At 38.4% G+C, this 18,432-nt stretch overlaps 2 protein-coding genes across 5 annotated transcripts in view; one reads left to right on the top strand and one right to left on the bottom strand.

Annotated features, from left to right (window-relative positions):
* Positions 1-3,223: 3,223 nt before the first annotated feature.
* DUS4L (dihydrouridine synthase 4 like) lies at positions 3,224-13,544 on the bottom strand. Of its 3 annotated transcripts, none has more exons than XM_064422046.1 (7): positions 13,420-13,544; positions 12,923-13,057; positions 12,549-12,670; positions 9,134-9,251; positions 7,597-7,719; positions 6,067-6,293; positions 3,224-4,579 (listed from the first exon to the last, which is right to left on the bottom strand). In XM_064422046.1, exons 2-7 carry the CDS (start codon positions 13,030-13,032, stop codon positions 4,329-4,331), a joined length of 951 nt encoding a protein of 316 aa, XP_064278116.1. In that variant the 5' UTR covers positions 13,033-13,057; positions 13,420-13,544; the 3' UTR covers positions 3,224-4,328. The 3 variants fall into 3 exon arrangements, with proteins under 3 accessions (XP_064278116.1, XP_064278117.1, XP_064278115.1); XM_064422047.1 differs by lacking the exon at positions 13,420-13,544 and adding an exon at positions 13,155-13,220; XM_064422045.1 differs by lacking the exon at positions 13,420-13,544 and having other exon boundaries at positions 12,923-13,283.
* Positions 13,445-18,432, top strand: part of COG5 (component of oligomeric golgi complex 5) — a 170,949-nt gene continuing 165,961 nt past the window's right edge. Inside the window, exons 1-3 of one of the 2 annotated variants that reach the window (XM_064422021.1) lie at positions 13,445-13,567; positions 14,382-14,521; positions 15,504-15,561. In XM_064422021.1, the coding sequence (XP_064278091.1) occupies positions 13,513-13,567; positions 14,382-14,521; positions 15,504-15,561 (253 nt within the window). In that variant the 5' untranslated portion in view covers positions 13,445-13,512. The remainder of the gene's footprint in view (positions 13,568-14,381; positions 14,522-15,503; positions 15,562-18,432) is intronic. The other variant, XM_064422023.1, reaches the window with a different exon arrangement.

Genomic DNA, 18,432 nt, shown 5'->3' with positions numbered 1-18,432 from the left:
GGGGACTTCAACTCTGCTCTCCAACATTATCATGAGTTTCTAAAGTTCAGATAAAATAGTGCGTGTGTCCATCCATGCCCTCCTCCATGTGTTACACGACATGGATGTATTAAGACCCAGTAAATCGTTTCCTCAAGGAATACAGGTCCAGCATTCATACAGAGAGCACAAATAACAACCCAACAACAGTCTCAAACACGGTCAAACAGGCCTGTTTAGGCCTCATGAATAAAAGAGTATTCCTTCAGAAAACCCTGTTCTATCCTACCGTCCTGCTCAATGCTTTTTATCTGTATACCAAGGCTCCAAGCACATTATTTCCATGCAATTCTCCTTCTTTGCTCCTGCATAAGAAGGACCTGCTCTGATTACTTTTTCTTTTTAATCCTAACAGATGCTGAGGTGCTGTCAGTGGAAGAGGTTGCCTTGTCTACCTGTGCATCACCAGCACTCTTTGACACAACTACTTGGTTTGGGGAATTCTTTCCCAATTAAGTTCCATCAACATGAGACAGATAAAATTCTGTGAATAGTAGTTCTTTGTTACTCTAATCCATTGGAACTGACATGGGGTGGGAAGTTCTTGCATAAGCAGTTTTGAGCAAAGCTGTTTGCAGCTGCTCACAATCTGAAATTGTTTACTTAAAATTTCCCAGGTCTGCAGCCTGGGGATGGAGCCAGTGTGTCAACATTTTTCTAGTTGCTGCCAAGCAATGTCTGGATGAAAGGTTACATCCCAAATAATTGTTTATGCACAACAAATACTGGAGAGAGCTATAAGGAGTCATTTCAATCCAATCTACACAGTAGGAATAGCCCCAGTTTTAAGTAGTATTTCCAACACATTTTCATAAACATATTTAATCAGCACTATAGACAAAATACAACCTCTTAGAATGTTCTGGTTATTACATTTTAGCTATTGGCCTACAGCCAGTATACTTCACTGAAGCTGTTAAAACGTGAATAAAGACTTTCCTTTAATTACAGAGCAGTTTCCATTTCTGAGCTGCTTACTCACCTCTTTCTACCACTGTAAGCTGCTCTCCCAGTAGCACAGCCTCATACTGATAGGACTGTATTCACCTGTCCTTGATGTCACAGCCTTGGAGCCACTTTTTCACTTTATGGGCTCTGTAAGATCTCAGAAAGGCTCACTATGAGTGTGATTGCTGTACACTTCCCTGCAGCTGATGCATGTTCCCCACCAACCCAAAATGAGATCTGAAGAAATGAGATGTCTCCTGAAAACATTTCTGAGACCTCTCTTCTCCTGTTGAGTGCACTCTGCTGCTCCTGGAAGGAATTCTAATTGAAGCTGTAGAAGTCTGGGTATTCAGAAGCAGAAATAGGAAATACCTGTATATTAACAGCAGGTTAGAGGGGTGAAATAAACTCATTCTCTTTTGAAACAAAAGGAAAGTTTAAACTTGTTCTGTTCTGCTTTGGCTTCTGTGACAGCCTTATCATCACACACTGGTTTTGCCCAACCATCAACCCAAGAGACCTAAAAAATTTAACAATAGGCAATAGAGAAAATGGAATTGTATAGGCCGTGTGAGAGTGCTGGGGTAACTGTAGCAAGATAAAAATTGCAAAAGCATAGAGGTATTATGAGAATATGGTATTGTTGTGCAGGGGGGTTTAACATAAAGAACAGGATCAGTTACAGGAGGCAAAGAACCTAAAATAGGAAACAGTGCTTTGTATCTTATGTTACTTGCTTTGTACTTATGTTACAACATTTAAAAACTAGAAAATAGAAAGACTGACCACCTGGTGAGGTTAAAAGTAACATATACAGGAGAAGGACTACATCCAGTGAATTTAAATTGGAAATTATTTAAAAATATTTATAATAGTGTATATTCATTTATAAATTTGTATTATATTTAAATGGGATTTTTTTCTATTTTTTCATATTCAAATATATTATAATGAGAAATATGATCATATTCTAAAAACAACACTGGTAGCTGAATAACTCTCATCCTTAGCAATTTATGTATATTGGAACAATATGGTGCTCAATGTATGTCTTAAAGACTCCAACTTTGCAGTAATTCTATGGAAACACAGTGAAGTATGTTCAGATGCATACAAAATTCAGAATGGAAGGTGAACAATTCATTTCACCCTTGAAAAGGGATGATGAACTTCCACTGACTTTTATGATACATAAAAGGCCAGATCAAGCATTCCATAATTACTACCAATATTAACAGCAGCGTAGGTCTTGTACTTCAGGCAGAAATCTCTGTGATTAATCTCACACAGGCACAACAACTGCTGCCTTCAAAATTGTCAAATGCTCAGTTCCTAAATAGGTCAAGGTATTTCCAGTTCTCTAAAATTCAATTTTCCCGCTACAGAAAAAATAAAGCCTTTGTGTTGATTATATATAATAAATTATTCTTCTCTGCTCCTTGAAGCTAATGGGACAGTTTGCTACATATAGTAGTTGCTAGCCAAATCATAAAACTCTTAAAAAAATGGCATCAAAGGGCTTAGTTAATACTTTCACAAATCCTTTTCTTTTACAATTCAGTTGCACAGTTTTACTTCAGAGGAGGCTGGAGGCATTTCAGAACTGAGGAGAACAGTGTTGCAACATAACTGGATGAACTTGATACTGGAAATTTGGTAGTAAAAAATATCTAGTCATGCAGTTGGGAAGTAAGAACTTTTGCTGTAAAACTGGGAGCTCATAATTTACTTGATAAATATTAGTTGAGGAAAAGTGAAGTATTAAAAGTAGTATTAACTGTAGAGGACACTGTTGGGAATTTACCTGGAATGCTATGCAGAACAGTGCCCAACTAATGTCAAGAAAACATTACAATCCAGAAAGAGTGAAAAAATAGTTGTCTGAAGGAATGGAGACACACCAAAAATGGTTGCAGAGGTTGTCTCAATTAGCCTAGGAGAGCAAAGCATGTCTGTAGTTAGCACATCGGAAGGTGATCATATCAGAAGAGTTACGTAACTTTGCTGCCTTAAATAGTGAACTGGACTTGGTAACTTGGGTCATGCCTTTCAAACTTTTGTTTATATGCCTAAATCGGACATATTAATTATGAAAAATAATCAAGTATTTTATGCTATTGCATTAAAAAAATTGTGATAATTTAAGATACCTTAATACAAAAAGATTTGGAGAGTAGCATCAAAAGCAAGCTTCCCTCTTCCAGGTTGCTGTCTAATAAAAAAAATTGCAACTACATACAAAACCAAGTAATTTATTTAGAAAACCTCGAACTGTTCACATGTATATTCATAGAACAATCACAGTCAGAAAACTTGGCAGTTTTTGGCATGAATTTCTGTATAAACATATAAAGGAAAAAATATTTGATTACAAATAATTGTACTGTACAGTTTTGTGAAATTTTCCTTGCAGAACAAATGCAGCTGGTGTGTAATATTATTATCTTGTTCTAATTTTCACTATTTCACCCCTATGTAATGATTCAAAGCCAAGTGGCTGTCATGCTTTGGTAAGCAACATGCCAGCAGGCAGAAAGGACTGCAAGAGCCCCACTGAGAGAATCTGTCAGCTTTTCTTTGACCTAAAAAGTTCTGGTTTGATAGATGATAGGGATTTAATCTTGTATACAATTATTCTACAGTAGATAAACAAACCGAATTTAGTTAGATTAAACTTTAAAATCTTGTTCTTTAGATTCAGATAAGTTTGTACTTAAACTATCTCTTCCTTTTTAATTCTTTCCCTCTTCATTTTCCTTCTTTCCATAATTGTTTATCTATTCTGTGTTTCTTTTGCTAAAAGAAGCATGGAATTTTTTCTAAGTTATTTATAAGTTACAAAGTTTTAGGCTGCAAAAGAAACATCAAATTTAAAAAAGGATAGTATGATGGGCTTTAAGCCCATTATACTAAGCCCAGGTTATCTAAAGCAAAAACTTCTACAGTTGCTCCCTTTGTATTCTTTTGGTTTGAAATTACTGTCATTATCTATAAGTAGTCCTGATTTTAGGAGGTTTAATGTAAGAAAGGCCCTAGTTTTGTAATCATATTGCTGTGAGCAATTATCTGGTGAAAAATTAAATTACCGGGGCCTTACAATAATCAATCCTCTCTGTAGTAGTGCACTGGAAATAGAATTACACATTTGTAGAATCTTGAATATTCTCTCGAGTGAAAAATGAAGACATAAAAATGTAAAGTATCATCAAAATAATAATGTTTTGCTGTGTTGAAAATACACAATATACAAATATGACTAAAAAGTAAAAACTCAATGAAAACTTTTACAGTTTACCGACAATTGCAAAATACAAGTTCACATAGGACTAACATGCTTCCATTTATCCCAAACCATAATGGTCATTCAGATAATCTAGTACTGCTGAGGTGCTTGATAAAACATTAAAAACTTTTTTTTCTTGTTTTGAAGTGATGCGCTCCATCATGTACATTAAGTGGTGGTGAAAACACGTAAAAGGAGTTCCATGCTCAAGAGCAATGTCAACCCAGTCCTGGATGCACTGAAAAGGTGTCTCCTCATATCCTGCAAACATAGCTGGATTTGCCAAGAGTCCTCTAGCCACCATGACACCTTCAAATTGGAAATTAAAGCAGTAAGTTACATTCAAGTTTCAATTGTATGATAAATCTTCCTGTAGATTTTGTACAACACCCCTCAGGACACCCACCCAAAGCTTACAGATAGTAATGGGACAACAACAGGGATGAGTATTACAGCTGTATCAGAGAAATCCATTGAACAAGGCAAACCTCAGAGTATCCACAACACCTACCAATACATTCCAGAAATTCTGAAACAAAACACAGGTCACAGAAGCATTTCTTTCCTTCTTTTGAAGCTGCAGCTAATTAGTTCTTTGTTCTTATTCGTTACACACATTTATTGTCTTTGTAACATAAAATTACCATGGAAAGACACAAGACAACCAATAATTTTCTGTGCAACTCAGTCTATTCACTGTCCTTCTTCCACTAAGAGCTCAATGGCTCAATTAAATACATTTTAGACTCTTGATCTGCAGTAAATCTTTCTGAACAAGTGTGTAGTGTATTTGCAACTCTAATCCAATACTGTCAGATAAACCCATGCAAGTTCTATTGTAATTTTTCTGTGATTAAGGGATTCTGGTTTTCTGCACTATCAAGATACAATCTATCACACTCTGTCTTTTCTTAAAAAATAGGATGATCAAAAATGAAAAAATTCTTTTGTCATTGTCCATAACAGAAAAAACGGAATGCTTAATATTTTTACTACTGAAGGTGGTACTATGAGACTATGGACTATGAGAACACTTTTTTGTATTGTGCATTTCCTTCCTGCTCTGTATTTGGGGGAAGTCACTGTAAGCAGCACTGCAGCTTGGTTCAATTTCTGTTGTAGCTATTAAACAGAAACATTGTCAACAGAAACCTGCCACACATACTGTTCTCTTTCCTGTTTTTCTGCAGCTGGAAGACACAAAGTCTGTAGATACAGATTATCTTTTCAGAACATATACCAGATTTCCATACTGTCTTGAAACCACAGGCAGTTGTAGGAATCTATTGTGACTTGATAACTGCAAAAAATCCCCAAATTCTATGACTGAAATGAAAGTGCAATGCCTCACTGTGTCCCTGAAGTTAACCATCTGCCTTAACAATATATTCCCTTTTCCATTGTGTTCTTACTGTAAGAAATCTGCTCCCATGTGCAGGAAGTAGAGATTTCCAAGTGGAAGTTTACAGTTCTTTAAAATAATCAGCTCCAAAAAGAGACAGAATGTCTGAACGTCCCCCTGAACTCCACTACGGAGTGATGAGATAGCATAATTAATCACGGAGCTTTTGTAATTTGCCTCGAAAATAATTATTTGTGGCTTTGAATAGCAGTGCTCTAGTGTTCTGATCATCACCAGTGATTCTGCTTATGAGTTTTTTAAGGCATCTAAAATATCCTCTTTCATTTGTCTCCTCAAGGAGAGAAAGCACTCAAATCACATCCTACTTACATCCAAAATCAATACCTTCAAACCTGGTAAGTTTACTTAGAGAATAGAGTATGTTTAATCTTACCATCTGCTTCTGTCAAGTGATGAACATTTTCAGCATCTTTTAAAGATTTAATGTCTCCATTAGCCACAATAGGTATAGACATGCTTTGTTTAATTATTTTAATTGCATCGTAATGTACAGGTTGATGCCTTTCTTCTATACTTCTCCCATGTACTGTAATCCATGAAACTCCAGCTGCTTCAGCTTTTTGACACAGGTCAACTGTTCTTTTTAAGTCCTCATGGATCCTAAAATTGCAAGGAATGAAAGCAATAGGTAGTAAATTTCTTGGTCTATATAAAAAGCACTCCTCCATAAGGAGGAATTACCACAGATTCCATAAATAACAGTAAAAAGACAATATTACAGTTGGAAAACAGTGTTTGATTTTTGGGGTGTTTTTAAGATATATTAGCGTATGGAAACTGGTATTTAATTTAACATTTCCCAATTATATCACATCTCTGTAATACACATGGTAAATTTTATAGAGATTGAGCAAGGGTACCCAAAAAATCTAAAATCAATGCCATGATTTTGCATATTTTGTGGGGAAAAAACCATTTAATTTATTATAGTTCCCGTTTCCAGAAGGATTGGAAACTGAGTTGCAACTAAATGACAAATAACAAAAGGCACATAGGATATATGGTTAAATAATGGATCAAGAATGGTCATAGAATCATAGAATGGTTCCATAGTGTGGAAGCAACCTTAAAGACCACCCAGTTCCAATTCCCCTGCCATGGGGAAGTAGTGCATCTTCCACTAGACCAGGGTGCTCAGAGCTCATCCAACCCAACCTTACCAACTTCCAGGGATGGGCATTCACAACTTCTTTGGGTAACCTCGTCCAGGGCTTTACCACCCCCACAGTAAAGAATTTCTTTCTAATATCTAATCTAAACCTGCCCTCTTCCAGTTTGAAGCCATTCCCCTTTGTCCTGTCACATCATGCCCAGTACAAAGTCTGTCCCATCTTTCTTGTGGACTCCCTTTAGGTACTGGAAGGCTGCTGTAAGGTCTCCCTGGAGCCTTCTCTTCCTTGGGCTGCACTCAAAGCAATGAAAAACAAGACTACAGAAGTTTAGAAGCTGATGTAGGGAAGCAGAATGTATTCCTTACAGCAGCTGTTGGACCAGTTCCCAGTTTTGTTACCCATCCCTTTATACCCAACTGCAACTTTGGCTTTGCTCTCTAACAGCTCACAAAGCAAATCCTTGTGATGATACAGACTATGCATTGCTTTTCTTTTATAGAAGCCCTCATCTTTCAACTTGTACTTTCATATTGTTTGGATTGCAAGAGAACTCTAGCTCACAGTATGTTATCTGGGTAAGTAGTCAAAGGCTGTGCTGGTTCTAAGTTTTCTATTACTTGCCCCAGACATCTGAATCAAAAAATCTCAGCAGTCTTCACATGTAAGGAAATTACTATAATGTGTGTATTGCATTAACAGAATTATAAATTTTATTAATATGACACTAAATTCTTTAAGAAAAAAACCACGATTCTTCCATATACCACAAACAGCACTTAAGTTAGACCTACCTTATTTTAATAGATACTGAAAATTTAGGGTTGTCGATCTGGCTCCGTACATGTCTCACCATATCTTTAACAAGCTCAGGTTTATTTATCAAGCAAGCACCATAACCTTCTGAAATCGCCCATCTTTAACAGAAAAAGAACACTCATATTCTACATTTGAAGGAATGCAGATCAGTATCAGTTACATCCATCAGTTTCTTTCCTTATGACCTTCAGAATGTGTGGTTAAGTGAACAGAGATAGTACTGGCTGTAGATCAATAATTTGTTTGCAGTTTGGTACAGATCCTGGTTCAGTCTCCATTGTGCTACTAGAACTTTGGACAAGTTACTAATCTCTTTAAGTTCAATCTTCTGTCCACAGAATGGACTCATAAAGAAAATAAATGAAAATTTAATCTACAGTGCATGCATAAAAGAAATAATTTGATGTTTCCCCTTCCCCCTGTCATGGATTTCTTTTAAATAGATGACAACTTCATATTGAAAAGGAGGATTTTTTGAAGTGCAAGTGAGGGTATTATTTTAGTGATATCCTGGTCTCACTGTTTTGACTGGCTAAAATAACTTTTGCTTCCACTTAACAGCAGCAGTTTTCAAAATAATTTTTCTTATAAAGGCACATAAAGTACACCAACTTTTGTTATTTTAAAATTAATTTGTACAAGAAACAAACAATTCAAATGTAAGCATGTATTTTTGGTCTAAAAGAAATAGACAGTTTGACATACTTAACTGTAGTTAGCTTAATAAAACCCCAATACTTCCATGCAGAAGCCTCAGATCTCTCCAGAAAGGCTTTCTCAAATACTATAGTTTTAGGTCAAGAAAACCTAATTGGAATAGAGAAATTACATTTACTTGCACTGTAATATTATCTTTTACTTTCCTACATTTTTCAGGTCTTTATTCAGAAAAAGACTGCCTGACATATACATGTAATAATGGTTCTCAACTGAACCAATTAGGGAGAATCTTACTACTCTGTTTCACTGTCAAGACAAAATCTTTATCAATTTATGTGAGAAGTACATCACTAATTCACTATACTTGCAAATGTAATAAAAGATGGAAGAAATTATTTTCACTACTTTATCTGTATAATTTTATTCTAAAGACTATCCTTCACTTGCAGCAAGCTTGAGACATCACGGATTTGCCTCATTATTCTGCAAATTGCTACATCATTATTCAAAACACTCTGCAAATTATTTGCAGCAAGCTCTTTTTGGTAGTGCACATTTAACAGTAGCTGAGAAGGGATGGACACTTCTGAGCCAACACTCAGTATCTCAGAAATTAAAAAAGGCAAGTTGGCAAATCCATATAGTTTTCCCAGTCTCACCATGGTGACTGGCAGCTGGGAGCACTCAGAACAGTGCCTTACTACACAGACATTTCTGACAGGTTAAAAAGCTCTTAGTCTTACCTGAAATATATTTTTAGGTTAAGACAGAAAGTATGATGAAAAGGAAGACCAGCATTCTTTAGTCTCTTAATTATTACCCCATATTCAGTGAACTTGTTCAAAACTTTACCTCTGAGGACAGCCACAGTTTAGGTCTATTCCATCTGCAAAAGGACAGATGATACGGGCAGCATCACACAAAACCTGTGCTTCTTTAGCAGCAAACTGGACAATCAGTGGGTGATCACCTATGCCAAAGAAAAGATATTTAGAGATTTAAAAATTCCCAGAAAATAAAAGGAATCAGTTCTAAATTTTGAATGCTATTTTTGTATATTGTACAGCTGTCTGACCATGGTCCTGGCAACCAAGTATAGGTGACCCTGCATGAGCAGGGTGGCTACAGAGGTCTTTCCAAGCTCATCTATTTTGTGATTCCGTAAGCCCTCAGTCACAAATAAACAAAAGTAGCTAGCCAGGGGTTACTTACTAAGTGAGTACGTCTATTAACAGAGGTGGAAATTCACACAAATATAGGTGTACTACAGTTGCTGGCTTAACATACACTTTCTGACTGACACTGGTCAGTTGCTAATCTTTCACAAAGACCATCCACGAAACCAGGCATTCTAATTTTCAGCAGACTTCATGCTTCCCCTCCTAGCCTGCCCCTTCTTGTCTGCATGCTGCCCGTCCTGCCAGGTTCTGAAACTTGCTTACAGAACCAATCCTTCAGGAAGGAACTAAAACACCCACAAGCTTTGCCCTTCCTCATCCCAGCCCATCATTTTCCTTTTCTGTGCCAACATGGCTGTTTTCTGTCCACAGTGTGACTTGCAGAATTGGAATGAGCACACGTGTGCAGAAGCAGCTCTAGCAGCTTTGTCTCTAGTGAGAAACCACAGAGGCAGTGCTCCTCTGCTTGGGTCTGCTGAACTACTTGTGATTTACTAAGCCCCTGCAGAGAGCCAGATGGTCATTTGGAACACGAGTTCCTCTTTTACAGCTACTGCATTACATTAAAGGCATCTCAAATATCTCAAGCAGTCTCAGCACTCACTTTCCATATAAACAATTGCTGTAGTTAAGAAGAAGCAGCATGATATCTGAGCACTGATGGAAAGAGATGATCCAACAAATGCACAAAACAAGTGCACTTCTTTGTACTGAAGAGACCACAAGTGCTTTCTGAACATTTTTCTGTTTTAGAGGAAAGTAAGTGGTTATTGAAATGGTGGAGATAAAGTAAGAAAGGCCATGACTACCCTCTCAATCAAGCTGAGACAGTTCTAGAAGTTACCTAAAAATCCAGCAAGCAAAAAAAATAATTGCATGCATATTTTCAAAAATGTCTTTTTAATACAGTGCTCTAGCTGGATACATTGTTATACCTAATATTTTAGAATAAGCCCACATGCCTAGTTTCTCTTTGTTGAGCATTAAGTAATAAAAATACTGAGTTTAGCCACATAAATTTTTTTAGCAGCAGCCACAAAGAACACCTACCTCTGAGAAATACACAACACGGAAACATTAATACAGAAGAAAATGTAAAATATCAATTGCAAACCTACCCCACTAATTAGAAGACAAAATGCCCAAACAGCCAGCAAGTTAAACATAAAACTACACAAAATATAAATGCCAATAATGTAAATACTATAATCTGGTCAAAGCATGAGGCAGAATGCTTTACAGGCCTGTAAAATTAAGGACAGCATAAAAAAACGGAGTAGGAAAAAGATGTTGTTTACCACACTAAAACATTTCATCCTCTCTTTCCCTGTCCCAGCACACCCCAGAATACACTCCCTATCTGAGCTGTAGAACTCCAATGCCACCATACTTGGTGTAGATCAGAAGTGTAAGTAAAGTCAAGGGGGGCAAACTAGTAACTGGAGCTTTGAGCCATATATATTTGAGTCAGTTATGTTCTTAGTAATTTATTTTTACATACAATGAGTTATTCATAGATTTTTTGAAGTTGCATTCCACTCATAAGAGAGTCTACCTGTGCTTTCCAATGGGAATTCCACTCATAAGGGAGTCTACCTGTGCTTTCCAATGTGAATATTCTCTGTAATTGCTCTGTTCTATTTGAATAGTGCACCATAATACACAGCCAGTGCTAAAACAGTGAAGTACACTTTCCCTATTACATATACACTTACGAAACCACAAATTCTGTGGCCTGAACAGACTAAATCATCCCAATTTAGAGACCCTACACTGATTTTGCTTGCCTGTTAGTGGTGCTTTTCATTCCTCCAGCTGCAGCTATGCTCATATATTCCTTGTCACACTGTTCTGCTGCAGCCACTTCATGCCAACAGATCTCTATCATTCTCGTCACCCCTTCCCACGTACTTCAGATCTCTTTATAGCCATGACACTGTACAAGTCCTCATACTTCTTCTTTTTATAGGTGTTCTGGTTATGTTTCTGTGCCATGCCTGAAGCCTTGCTTCTCCCCCTCAGCTCCAGCCATGCTTAAACCTCCTTTTGTGTCTCTTTTGTGCTTTCTTGCGCTCATATTTCTAATCATCTACCACCTTCCAGTCTGGCTAATATGAAACCCTTCTTCTTTTGTCAGTCCTTGACTCCACTGTATCAATGGCTGGTCTATTATGTTTTTCACCTCCAGTAACTCTTATTTTTGCTAGAGACTAGGATTTTTTCCTGGATGAGTTAAATGTTTGTCTCTGAAAGACACATGAAACAATTTCTAGAAAAATAATTTTACTGCCATCTTGTACCTGGCCTAACTGTGATGGATGGAATTACTTGTCAAATTTATTTGAAGTTCATTTATAGTAGCCTGTGTGGTGCTGCATTTTGGATTTTGTGATAAAGCCAGTGTTGATAATTCACAAAACACTTGTTTAGGCCATTGTTGCAAAGTACATGCACAGTGTCAAAACTTCCTGTTTTTTTCACTTTGCTTCCCCCTACCCCCAACAAACAGTCTGGGGTGGGCAAGAAGTTTGCAGCAGACAAAGCTATGACAGCTGACCCAAACAGGAACAAGGAGTATTCCACACTGTAAAACATCAAGCTCAGAAAGGAAACTGGAATGACAGGGAAAGAAAAAAAGTGGATTGGGACATGGAATTTTTGTTCCAGAGTAGCTACTGCTTGGAGAGTGGCTTGGCATAACTTGTTTGTTTTTTTCCTTCACATATTCAGGAGCCTTTATTTTGACAAATGAATTTTTCTTTCATTTGCTCTTGCTATTCTCCCCCTGTGCTGCTTGGAGAATGAAGGAGGAATGAGTGAGCAGCTATTTGAGGTCAACTCCCACAGATATAAATCACTTTGGAGGCCTTGATTTCAGGTGGAGACAAGGTTTTCCACTATTTAATTTCACCCATTATCACTGGACTGTGGTTACTCTCACTTAGACTATTTCTGTGTTTTCATAATCAGACGTATACCAAAATTGTTAACAGATGTCAAGTTGCGTAACCCACTTCATTCACCTGGCCCATTTGGCTTATGACCATAGAAAACATTCTGATGAGGCAATGGTTTATTAAAAATAATACCTTTGTTTGTTGTGAATTCGCTGTCTCTGGCTTTTGCAGATCTCACAAAATCAGCTGCCACTATCATTGGTGTGTAACACAAATCACAACTGTACTTCCTAACCAAGGTTCTGAAAGCCAACCTGCAGACACATGAAGATTAAGAGGTAAATAGTTAAGGCATTTTTCTGATTAACTACCCTAACATGCAGTATTGTGGGGATGTTTGATTATTGTATGTGTAGATCTGTAACGAAAACATGTAAAATAAAACACATCCTATGTCCGTGTTAAATAAAAGAGAAGAAGGTAATCACCCATTTTTAGTCACGATAAATTTGAGAAACAAGTTTCTAAACAGAGAAAATGACAGAGCTGACATGTCAGTTACTTACTTTGAATAGCGGACCATAGGAGCACATATTTTTACAACTTGCCCAGAATGAAACAAATCCATGGGATCTTTTGGTTGGCATTCTTTAGTTTCTCTGGTGTCATCAGTCATGTACAATTAACAGTCCTTTCGGCATCTGGAAAAACAAACAGCGTTCGAAACGTTCGTCATTCAGCCACTTCTCACGGGCTGTGCTGCAGAGCAGAACAGTTTTACACAGTTTTACACAGCACTTGGTTCTGGTGAAGAGGCCGGCCAGAATTTGCTCCCCGGGGGCAGCCCTCACGGCACGGCTCCCCCCGGCACGGCCTGCCCTGCACAGCCCCTCACGGCCCAGCTCCCCCCGGCCCAGCCCATTTGGGCACGGTTCCCCCTCACGGCCCAGCTCCCCCCGGCACAGCCCATTTGGGCACGGTTCCCCCTCACGGCCCAGCTCCCCCCGGCACAACTCATTCGGGCACGGCCCGGGCCGCGCTCGCTCCCGGCGGCCCCGCTCACCACGTGCCGCCGCCGCCCGCTCCGTCGCGCGCCTTCGCCATCATCGCCGCGCGCCGCGTCCGGGAGTGACGCGCGGGCTCCGGCACCGCCAGCATGGAGGAGGCGGGGGCCGCCCCCGCCCCGGCGCTCGCCGAGCTGCGGGCGGACGGTGAGGCGCGGGCTCGGGGGGCAGCGCCGGGCACAGCCCCCGCCGGCAGGACCGCGCCGGGGGCCCGTCCGCGGCGGCCGGAGGGTGCCCTGGGAGGCGGCGTTGGGCCGGGCAGGCGGGCGGGGGAGCCCCGCGCCGGCGAAGTTGGGGATGAGGAGCGAGTGCCCCGGCACAGGGAGGGAGCGCGGGGCGAGGAGTGCGCGCTCGGGCTCGCTCGCTCCCAGAGGAAAAAATTGCACTGGAATCAGAGGCGAAGGTGCTCGGTTGAGTTAAGAGTGGCTGTCTGGGAACCCTGGTCTTGCTTGATCCGGAGTCATAATTGTATTATCGTTTCATAATTGTTTTATAAACTCACACCGTTGTCGAAATCCGGTATGATTTAATGAAGTTTTATCTCATGCTACTTGTCAGTGATCGGCAGCTGACTGGTGTGTTTGGTTATGGGTACAGGCTCAACAGCTTGATCCTGGTTACACTGTAAATTTGAGAAAATAAGTACTGATACTTTTTAGTGTATTCTGCTCAAGAGAAGGGTGTGGGAACTAAAGAAACATGTGACTTGATCACCATTGCAAAAAAAAAAAAAAAATTAAAAAAAAATCCCCAAAACAAACACGAACCTCAGTTACCAGTTCCAGACTTGTTTCTCGTGATTGTGGCCTCTTCTGACATTTGTACTATGTGATGTAGAGAACATTCACTGTTATGTTGAAGAAATTGAAGGTCAGAGATGTGTACACTGTAGGGCTAGAAATATTATTTCATTCTTCTGAACCATGAAGATAAAACCCTAAAATCCTAAATCCTTTTCCAGAATGTTACGCTGACTTCTTCAGAGAAGACTTTGATGTGAAAGCTTACACTTCCCAGTCCATCCATCAGGCTGTGATAGCTGAGCAGCTGGCTAAACTTGCTCAAGGTATTAGTCAGTTGGATAAAGAGCTGCATGTACAAGTAAGTTTAAAGCATACCTGTTATTCTGGGATGATTGATTTAAACTAGTCAAAAAGTTAGTATTCTCATAAGCTTGTAACTTGTGGAATTGCCCAGTGTCCTCTACAAGCAGTTACTAAAAGTACAGCTTGCAGCTAAACTAGCAGTGAGTTTGACAGCTCAGTTAAGCCCACCCTCAATACTCCTACCAGGCAGCCATGTATTATTTCAGTTTTTGTAGTCTTACCAATGTCTGCTGCTTTACTCTTCCTTGTAAGAAGGAAGACTCTTCCCAAATGATTGTGTCAGCTATCATAAACACTTGAGGCCATGTTTCAGCATGGTGTTGTGAGAAGATAGGGAGAGCTTGCACCCTTACATTGTGTGCTGAAGAGTAGCATAAGCCCTAAGACTTGCCTTTAGCTAGGCAGATTCAACCTGTGTTAACACACCTCTACACCTTCAGAAAGGCTTTTGAGTTAAGATAGAAGACTTTTTCTATGCAGAAATCATAAATCCACAGTAAACATTGCAATGAGAGCACTTGTTAAGTTTGTGTGTAGTTTCAAAACTTGCTTCCTCCCACCCCCTGCCCCAGTTAGTAAGTTCTTTGGGAACTAGTTTATAAATGTCATAAATAGAAAAAAAAAAAAGAATATACAATATGGTGTGATTAGTAACTTCACATTTACAATTTTTATTAAATATCAGGATGTGTTGAAATGTGATTGCTCTGCTGGCTTTAATTGTCAGCTCTGCTGCACATCTTAATTAATTATTGACCATCTTCTCATTCTGAGCTTGCTGCTTTTGTGAGTTAAAACACCTTGTGTTCTTAAAATTCTTTCTCCTATAAGATGTACCTGCTTTTTCCTGCATCTGGCTAATGTAGGGATGCTGATACTTAAATGCCTAATGTAGGACTGATGGTGATACATTTAATACTTCTTTTAGGCTCATGACCCCATTTTTCTCTTTTGATATCTATATTGTTTTTTTTAAGGTTGTTGCAAGACATGAAGATCTGTTGGCCCAAGCAACTGGAATTGAATCCCTGGAAGGTAAATATTGTTATATTATGCTGGCTATCCTTACAGTGGAGGAAGCACTTTTAGGATCTGTGAAGGGAACATGTTCACTGCCAACTTTGGCCCCTAATGTTAAAGCTCCAGATCTGATTTCTGAGGAGTAACCTGTGGCAGCTTTTTTATTTTTACTTTTTTTCTAATGTCAGTAGATGGAGCTCCAAGGAGAAGATATAGCTGGTACTTCTCTGGAGTAGCTGCTTCATCGGAAGATGTGTTTTGATAATGTTCTGAGCAACTTTAGCAATAAAGCCTTCTTTGGCCTTTTAATATATTTTTCTAAATAAGCCTGATTTTGTTGCAACATTGGTAGATATCTGTTACCATAAGCACCAATTTCCTGTTGCACATGCATGTGTTGCATAGTTTGCACATATTAACCAAAGTGGCTGTAAAACATAATCTAAACTGTGTTGAGATAGTTTTTGCTAGGGAAGGGCTACTAAGTTAAATACAAACCTTTGTTTTATTCCACTCTTTGAGACGTGTATTTTAACATAAACTGCTAATTTTCAAAGGCTTGCTTAGGAACCATTGACTCTGTATTGAAGATGGTTGCAGTATATTGTTCTTGTGCAAGGAGCTCATTAAACCTGCAGTGCTGCTCTTTGTCAGTTTTCTTAGAGTGCCATATGGTTTGGTATTGTGGTGAGTTTTTTGGTGCAGACAGATATTTACCTCTGTAACATGTTAGAATCTCTGTAGCATGCCCCCATTTCCCCTTTGTAACTTGGTAGGTAATTTATCTTTGTTCCTTTTTCTGCTTTCAGGTTTTGGCATAACCAGAGTTTCTGGTTACTAATATATCCTTAGTCTTTGGAGCTGCTTGGGTTCACTGTTTGGTGTCAGTAATTGCATATGGCTGTAAAATTAAAGAAATGGCTGTTTAATCTAGTAACGGTAGCTCCTGAATAAGTTTTTAAACAATTGGAGAATCAAGTATAAAAAACTGAAATATGTGTCATTCTCCGAATAAGAAGGAGACAGGAATGTGTAGTCAATCTTGTGACTGATAAATACCTCCCAGTAACAATCTTCAGCAATTTGTGCTCAGTGGAATTCTGTTTTCTGAAATGATGGTTGTTTCTGAAGACATTTCTTCCTAAAATTTCTCTGAGGGAAGAATGATGTACTTCAAAACAACTACTTAGTTAGGAAACATTTCTATAAGGCAGGTGTGGTAAATAATGAACGTTTTACAACTAATACGGCAAAGTAAATATTCAATTCACCTCAAATTTGTTGAAATTTTTACATTTACTTGGGGTTATGCTCTTAAAGGAAACACTGAGTCACGATTCATAAGAAAAAGAAAAGATAAATCCCAACAGATTTTTTAAATGTGAAGTTAGAAATGCATAGCTTTTGGTACATTTATCAAGTGTGTTAGCAAGTGAGGATTATGGAGCTAATTCACAGTATGCATAGTCATTTGGATGTGTGAAAGTGAATCTCATTAAATATTTCAAATTGGTACACCCAGCTTGTGGAGTCTTTTCTTTTTTAGGCCTGTGCACTTTTTTAAATGGTACACAGCTCTGCTGTACATATTATTTTCTGTCTATAGATAGTTCAGTAGGTATCTTGAGCTCCCTCTTATTTTAAGATTAGGCTGAATTGTATCATCATGTATCTTCCACAGCAGGTGGAGAGGGCAGAGTGCCTTTTCACCCATCCTTATTCTGTCCTCTGGGAGGAGGGCTGTTGGATGCTTAATAGCACTTTTACAGCCATAGATGCAGCAATGTTGTGCCTCTGGCCCTTCCCCATTATTGCAATGTAGGGTGGACAGTGCAGCCTATTTTGCCAGCTGTTCACTGTGTCTCATATCTTCATCCTCATGATCTGTTGCATGCCATACTGTGTATGAGGAACAGTGAACACACAAGCATGTCACTAAGCTAATAGTTCTGAAATATGGAGAAGATGAGAATTTACCTATCTATATAAAATGAGTGAGATGCAATCAAAGTACAAGACAACCTGAATGTAACTATTTGTAGTAGTTTGTCTTCCATCTTACTGTATCATGCTGCAGTTTTATCTAATTTAATGATGGCATGCTTGTAAACAGGGCTTTACAAAAATGTAGTATGTTTTAGAATGCTAACAGTAACTGAAACAAGAATAATTTCATAGGCCTGGGTTTGCCTAACTTAATTAAATTCTCAGCAGGCTGATTCTGTATTGCAAAAATTACTCCTATCCCTTACTACTTTGTTTGTAATTTACCAAGAAAAGAACAGGCACGCTTGTTGGCTTTCCTTGTTGCTGCTTTGCCAAACTAATGTGGAACAGACATGATTAGGGTATTTTGCTCTGCTTGTAATCTAAATTAGATGACCTTACAATGACATTGATACCTTACTTTTTGCTAAAGATCCTTATGCCCAGGAAGAAAACCTTGAAATAGAATAGTTTATTTTCTCAGTCCTCTTTGTCCAATCACTGTGTTAAATAAATAGTGTTAAATATGTTATGCCACTTTTATATATCATGTTCAGGTGTTTATACCAGGTTGTATAATTTGAACTACAATCCAAGTCAACTTATTCTTAGAAAGTAGCATTCTCTAAATAGTATTTGAAATCCCACAAATAATGGATTTTGGAGTGATATTTATTCTGTGGGTTTATGTTCTCCAGCAATACATTTTCCATAACATTCAGTAAGTGACCTGCTCATTTCATTTCCCAATATACTTACTAATTTTGGTCTCTCTGATGCTCTTTTCTAAAGGGGGAAACTGGTTTTGGTTTATGTTAAAGTAGTCTGCAGTAGTTACTATGATTTGAAGAAAACCTCTTTCTATAATTTTCTGATGTTTCTATAATTGATGAATGATGT

Source organism: Passer domesticus, chromosome 5, assembly GCF_036417665.1.
Source record: "Passer domesticus isolate bPasDom1 chromosome 5, bPasDom1.hap1, whole genome shotgun sequence".
Lineage (NCBI taxonomy): Eukaryota > Metazoa > Chordata > Aves > Passeriformes > Passeridae > Passer > Passer domesticus.
This window is presented reverse-complemented; position numbering and strand designations above follow the sequence as displayed.

Coding starts and splice junctions, on each gene's coding strand:
- DUS4L (XM_064422046.1), bottom strand. CDS start 13,032: ATGACTGATGACACCAGAGAAACTAAAGAATGCCAACCAAAAGATCCC. Junction 6,294..7,596: donor TCAGTATCTATTAAAATAAG/GTAGGTCTAACT, acceptor TTGCAATTTTAG/GATCCATGAGGACTTAAAAA. Junction 4,580..6,066: donor TCACTTGACAGAAGCAGATG/GTAAGATTAAAC, acceptor TCCAATTTGAAG/GTGTCATGGTGGCTAGAGGA.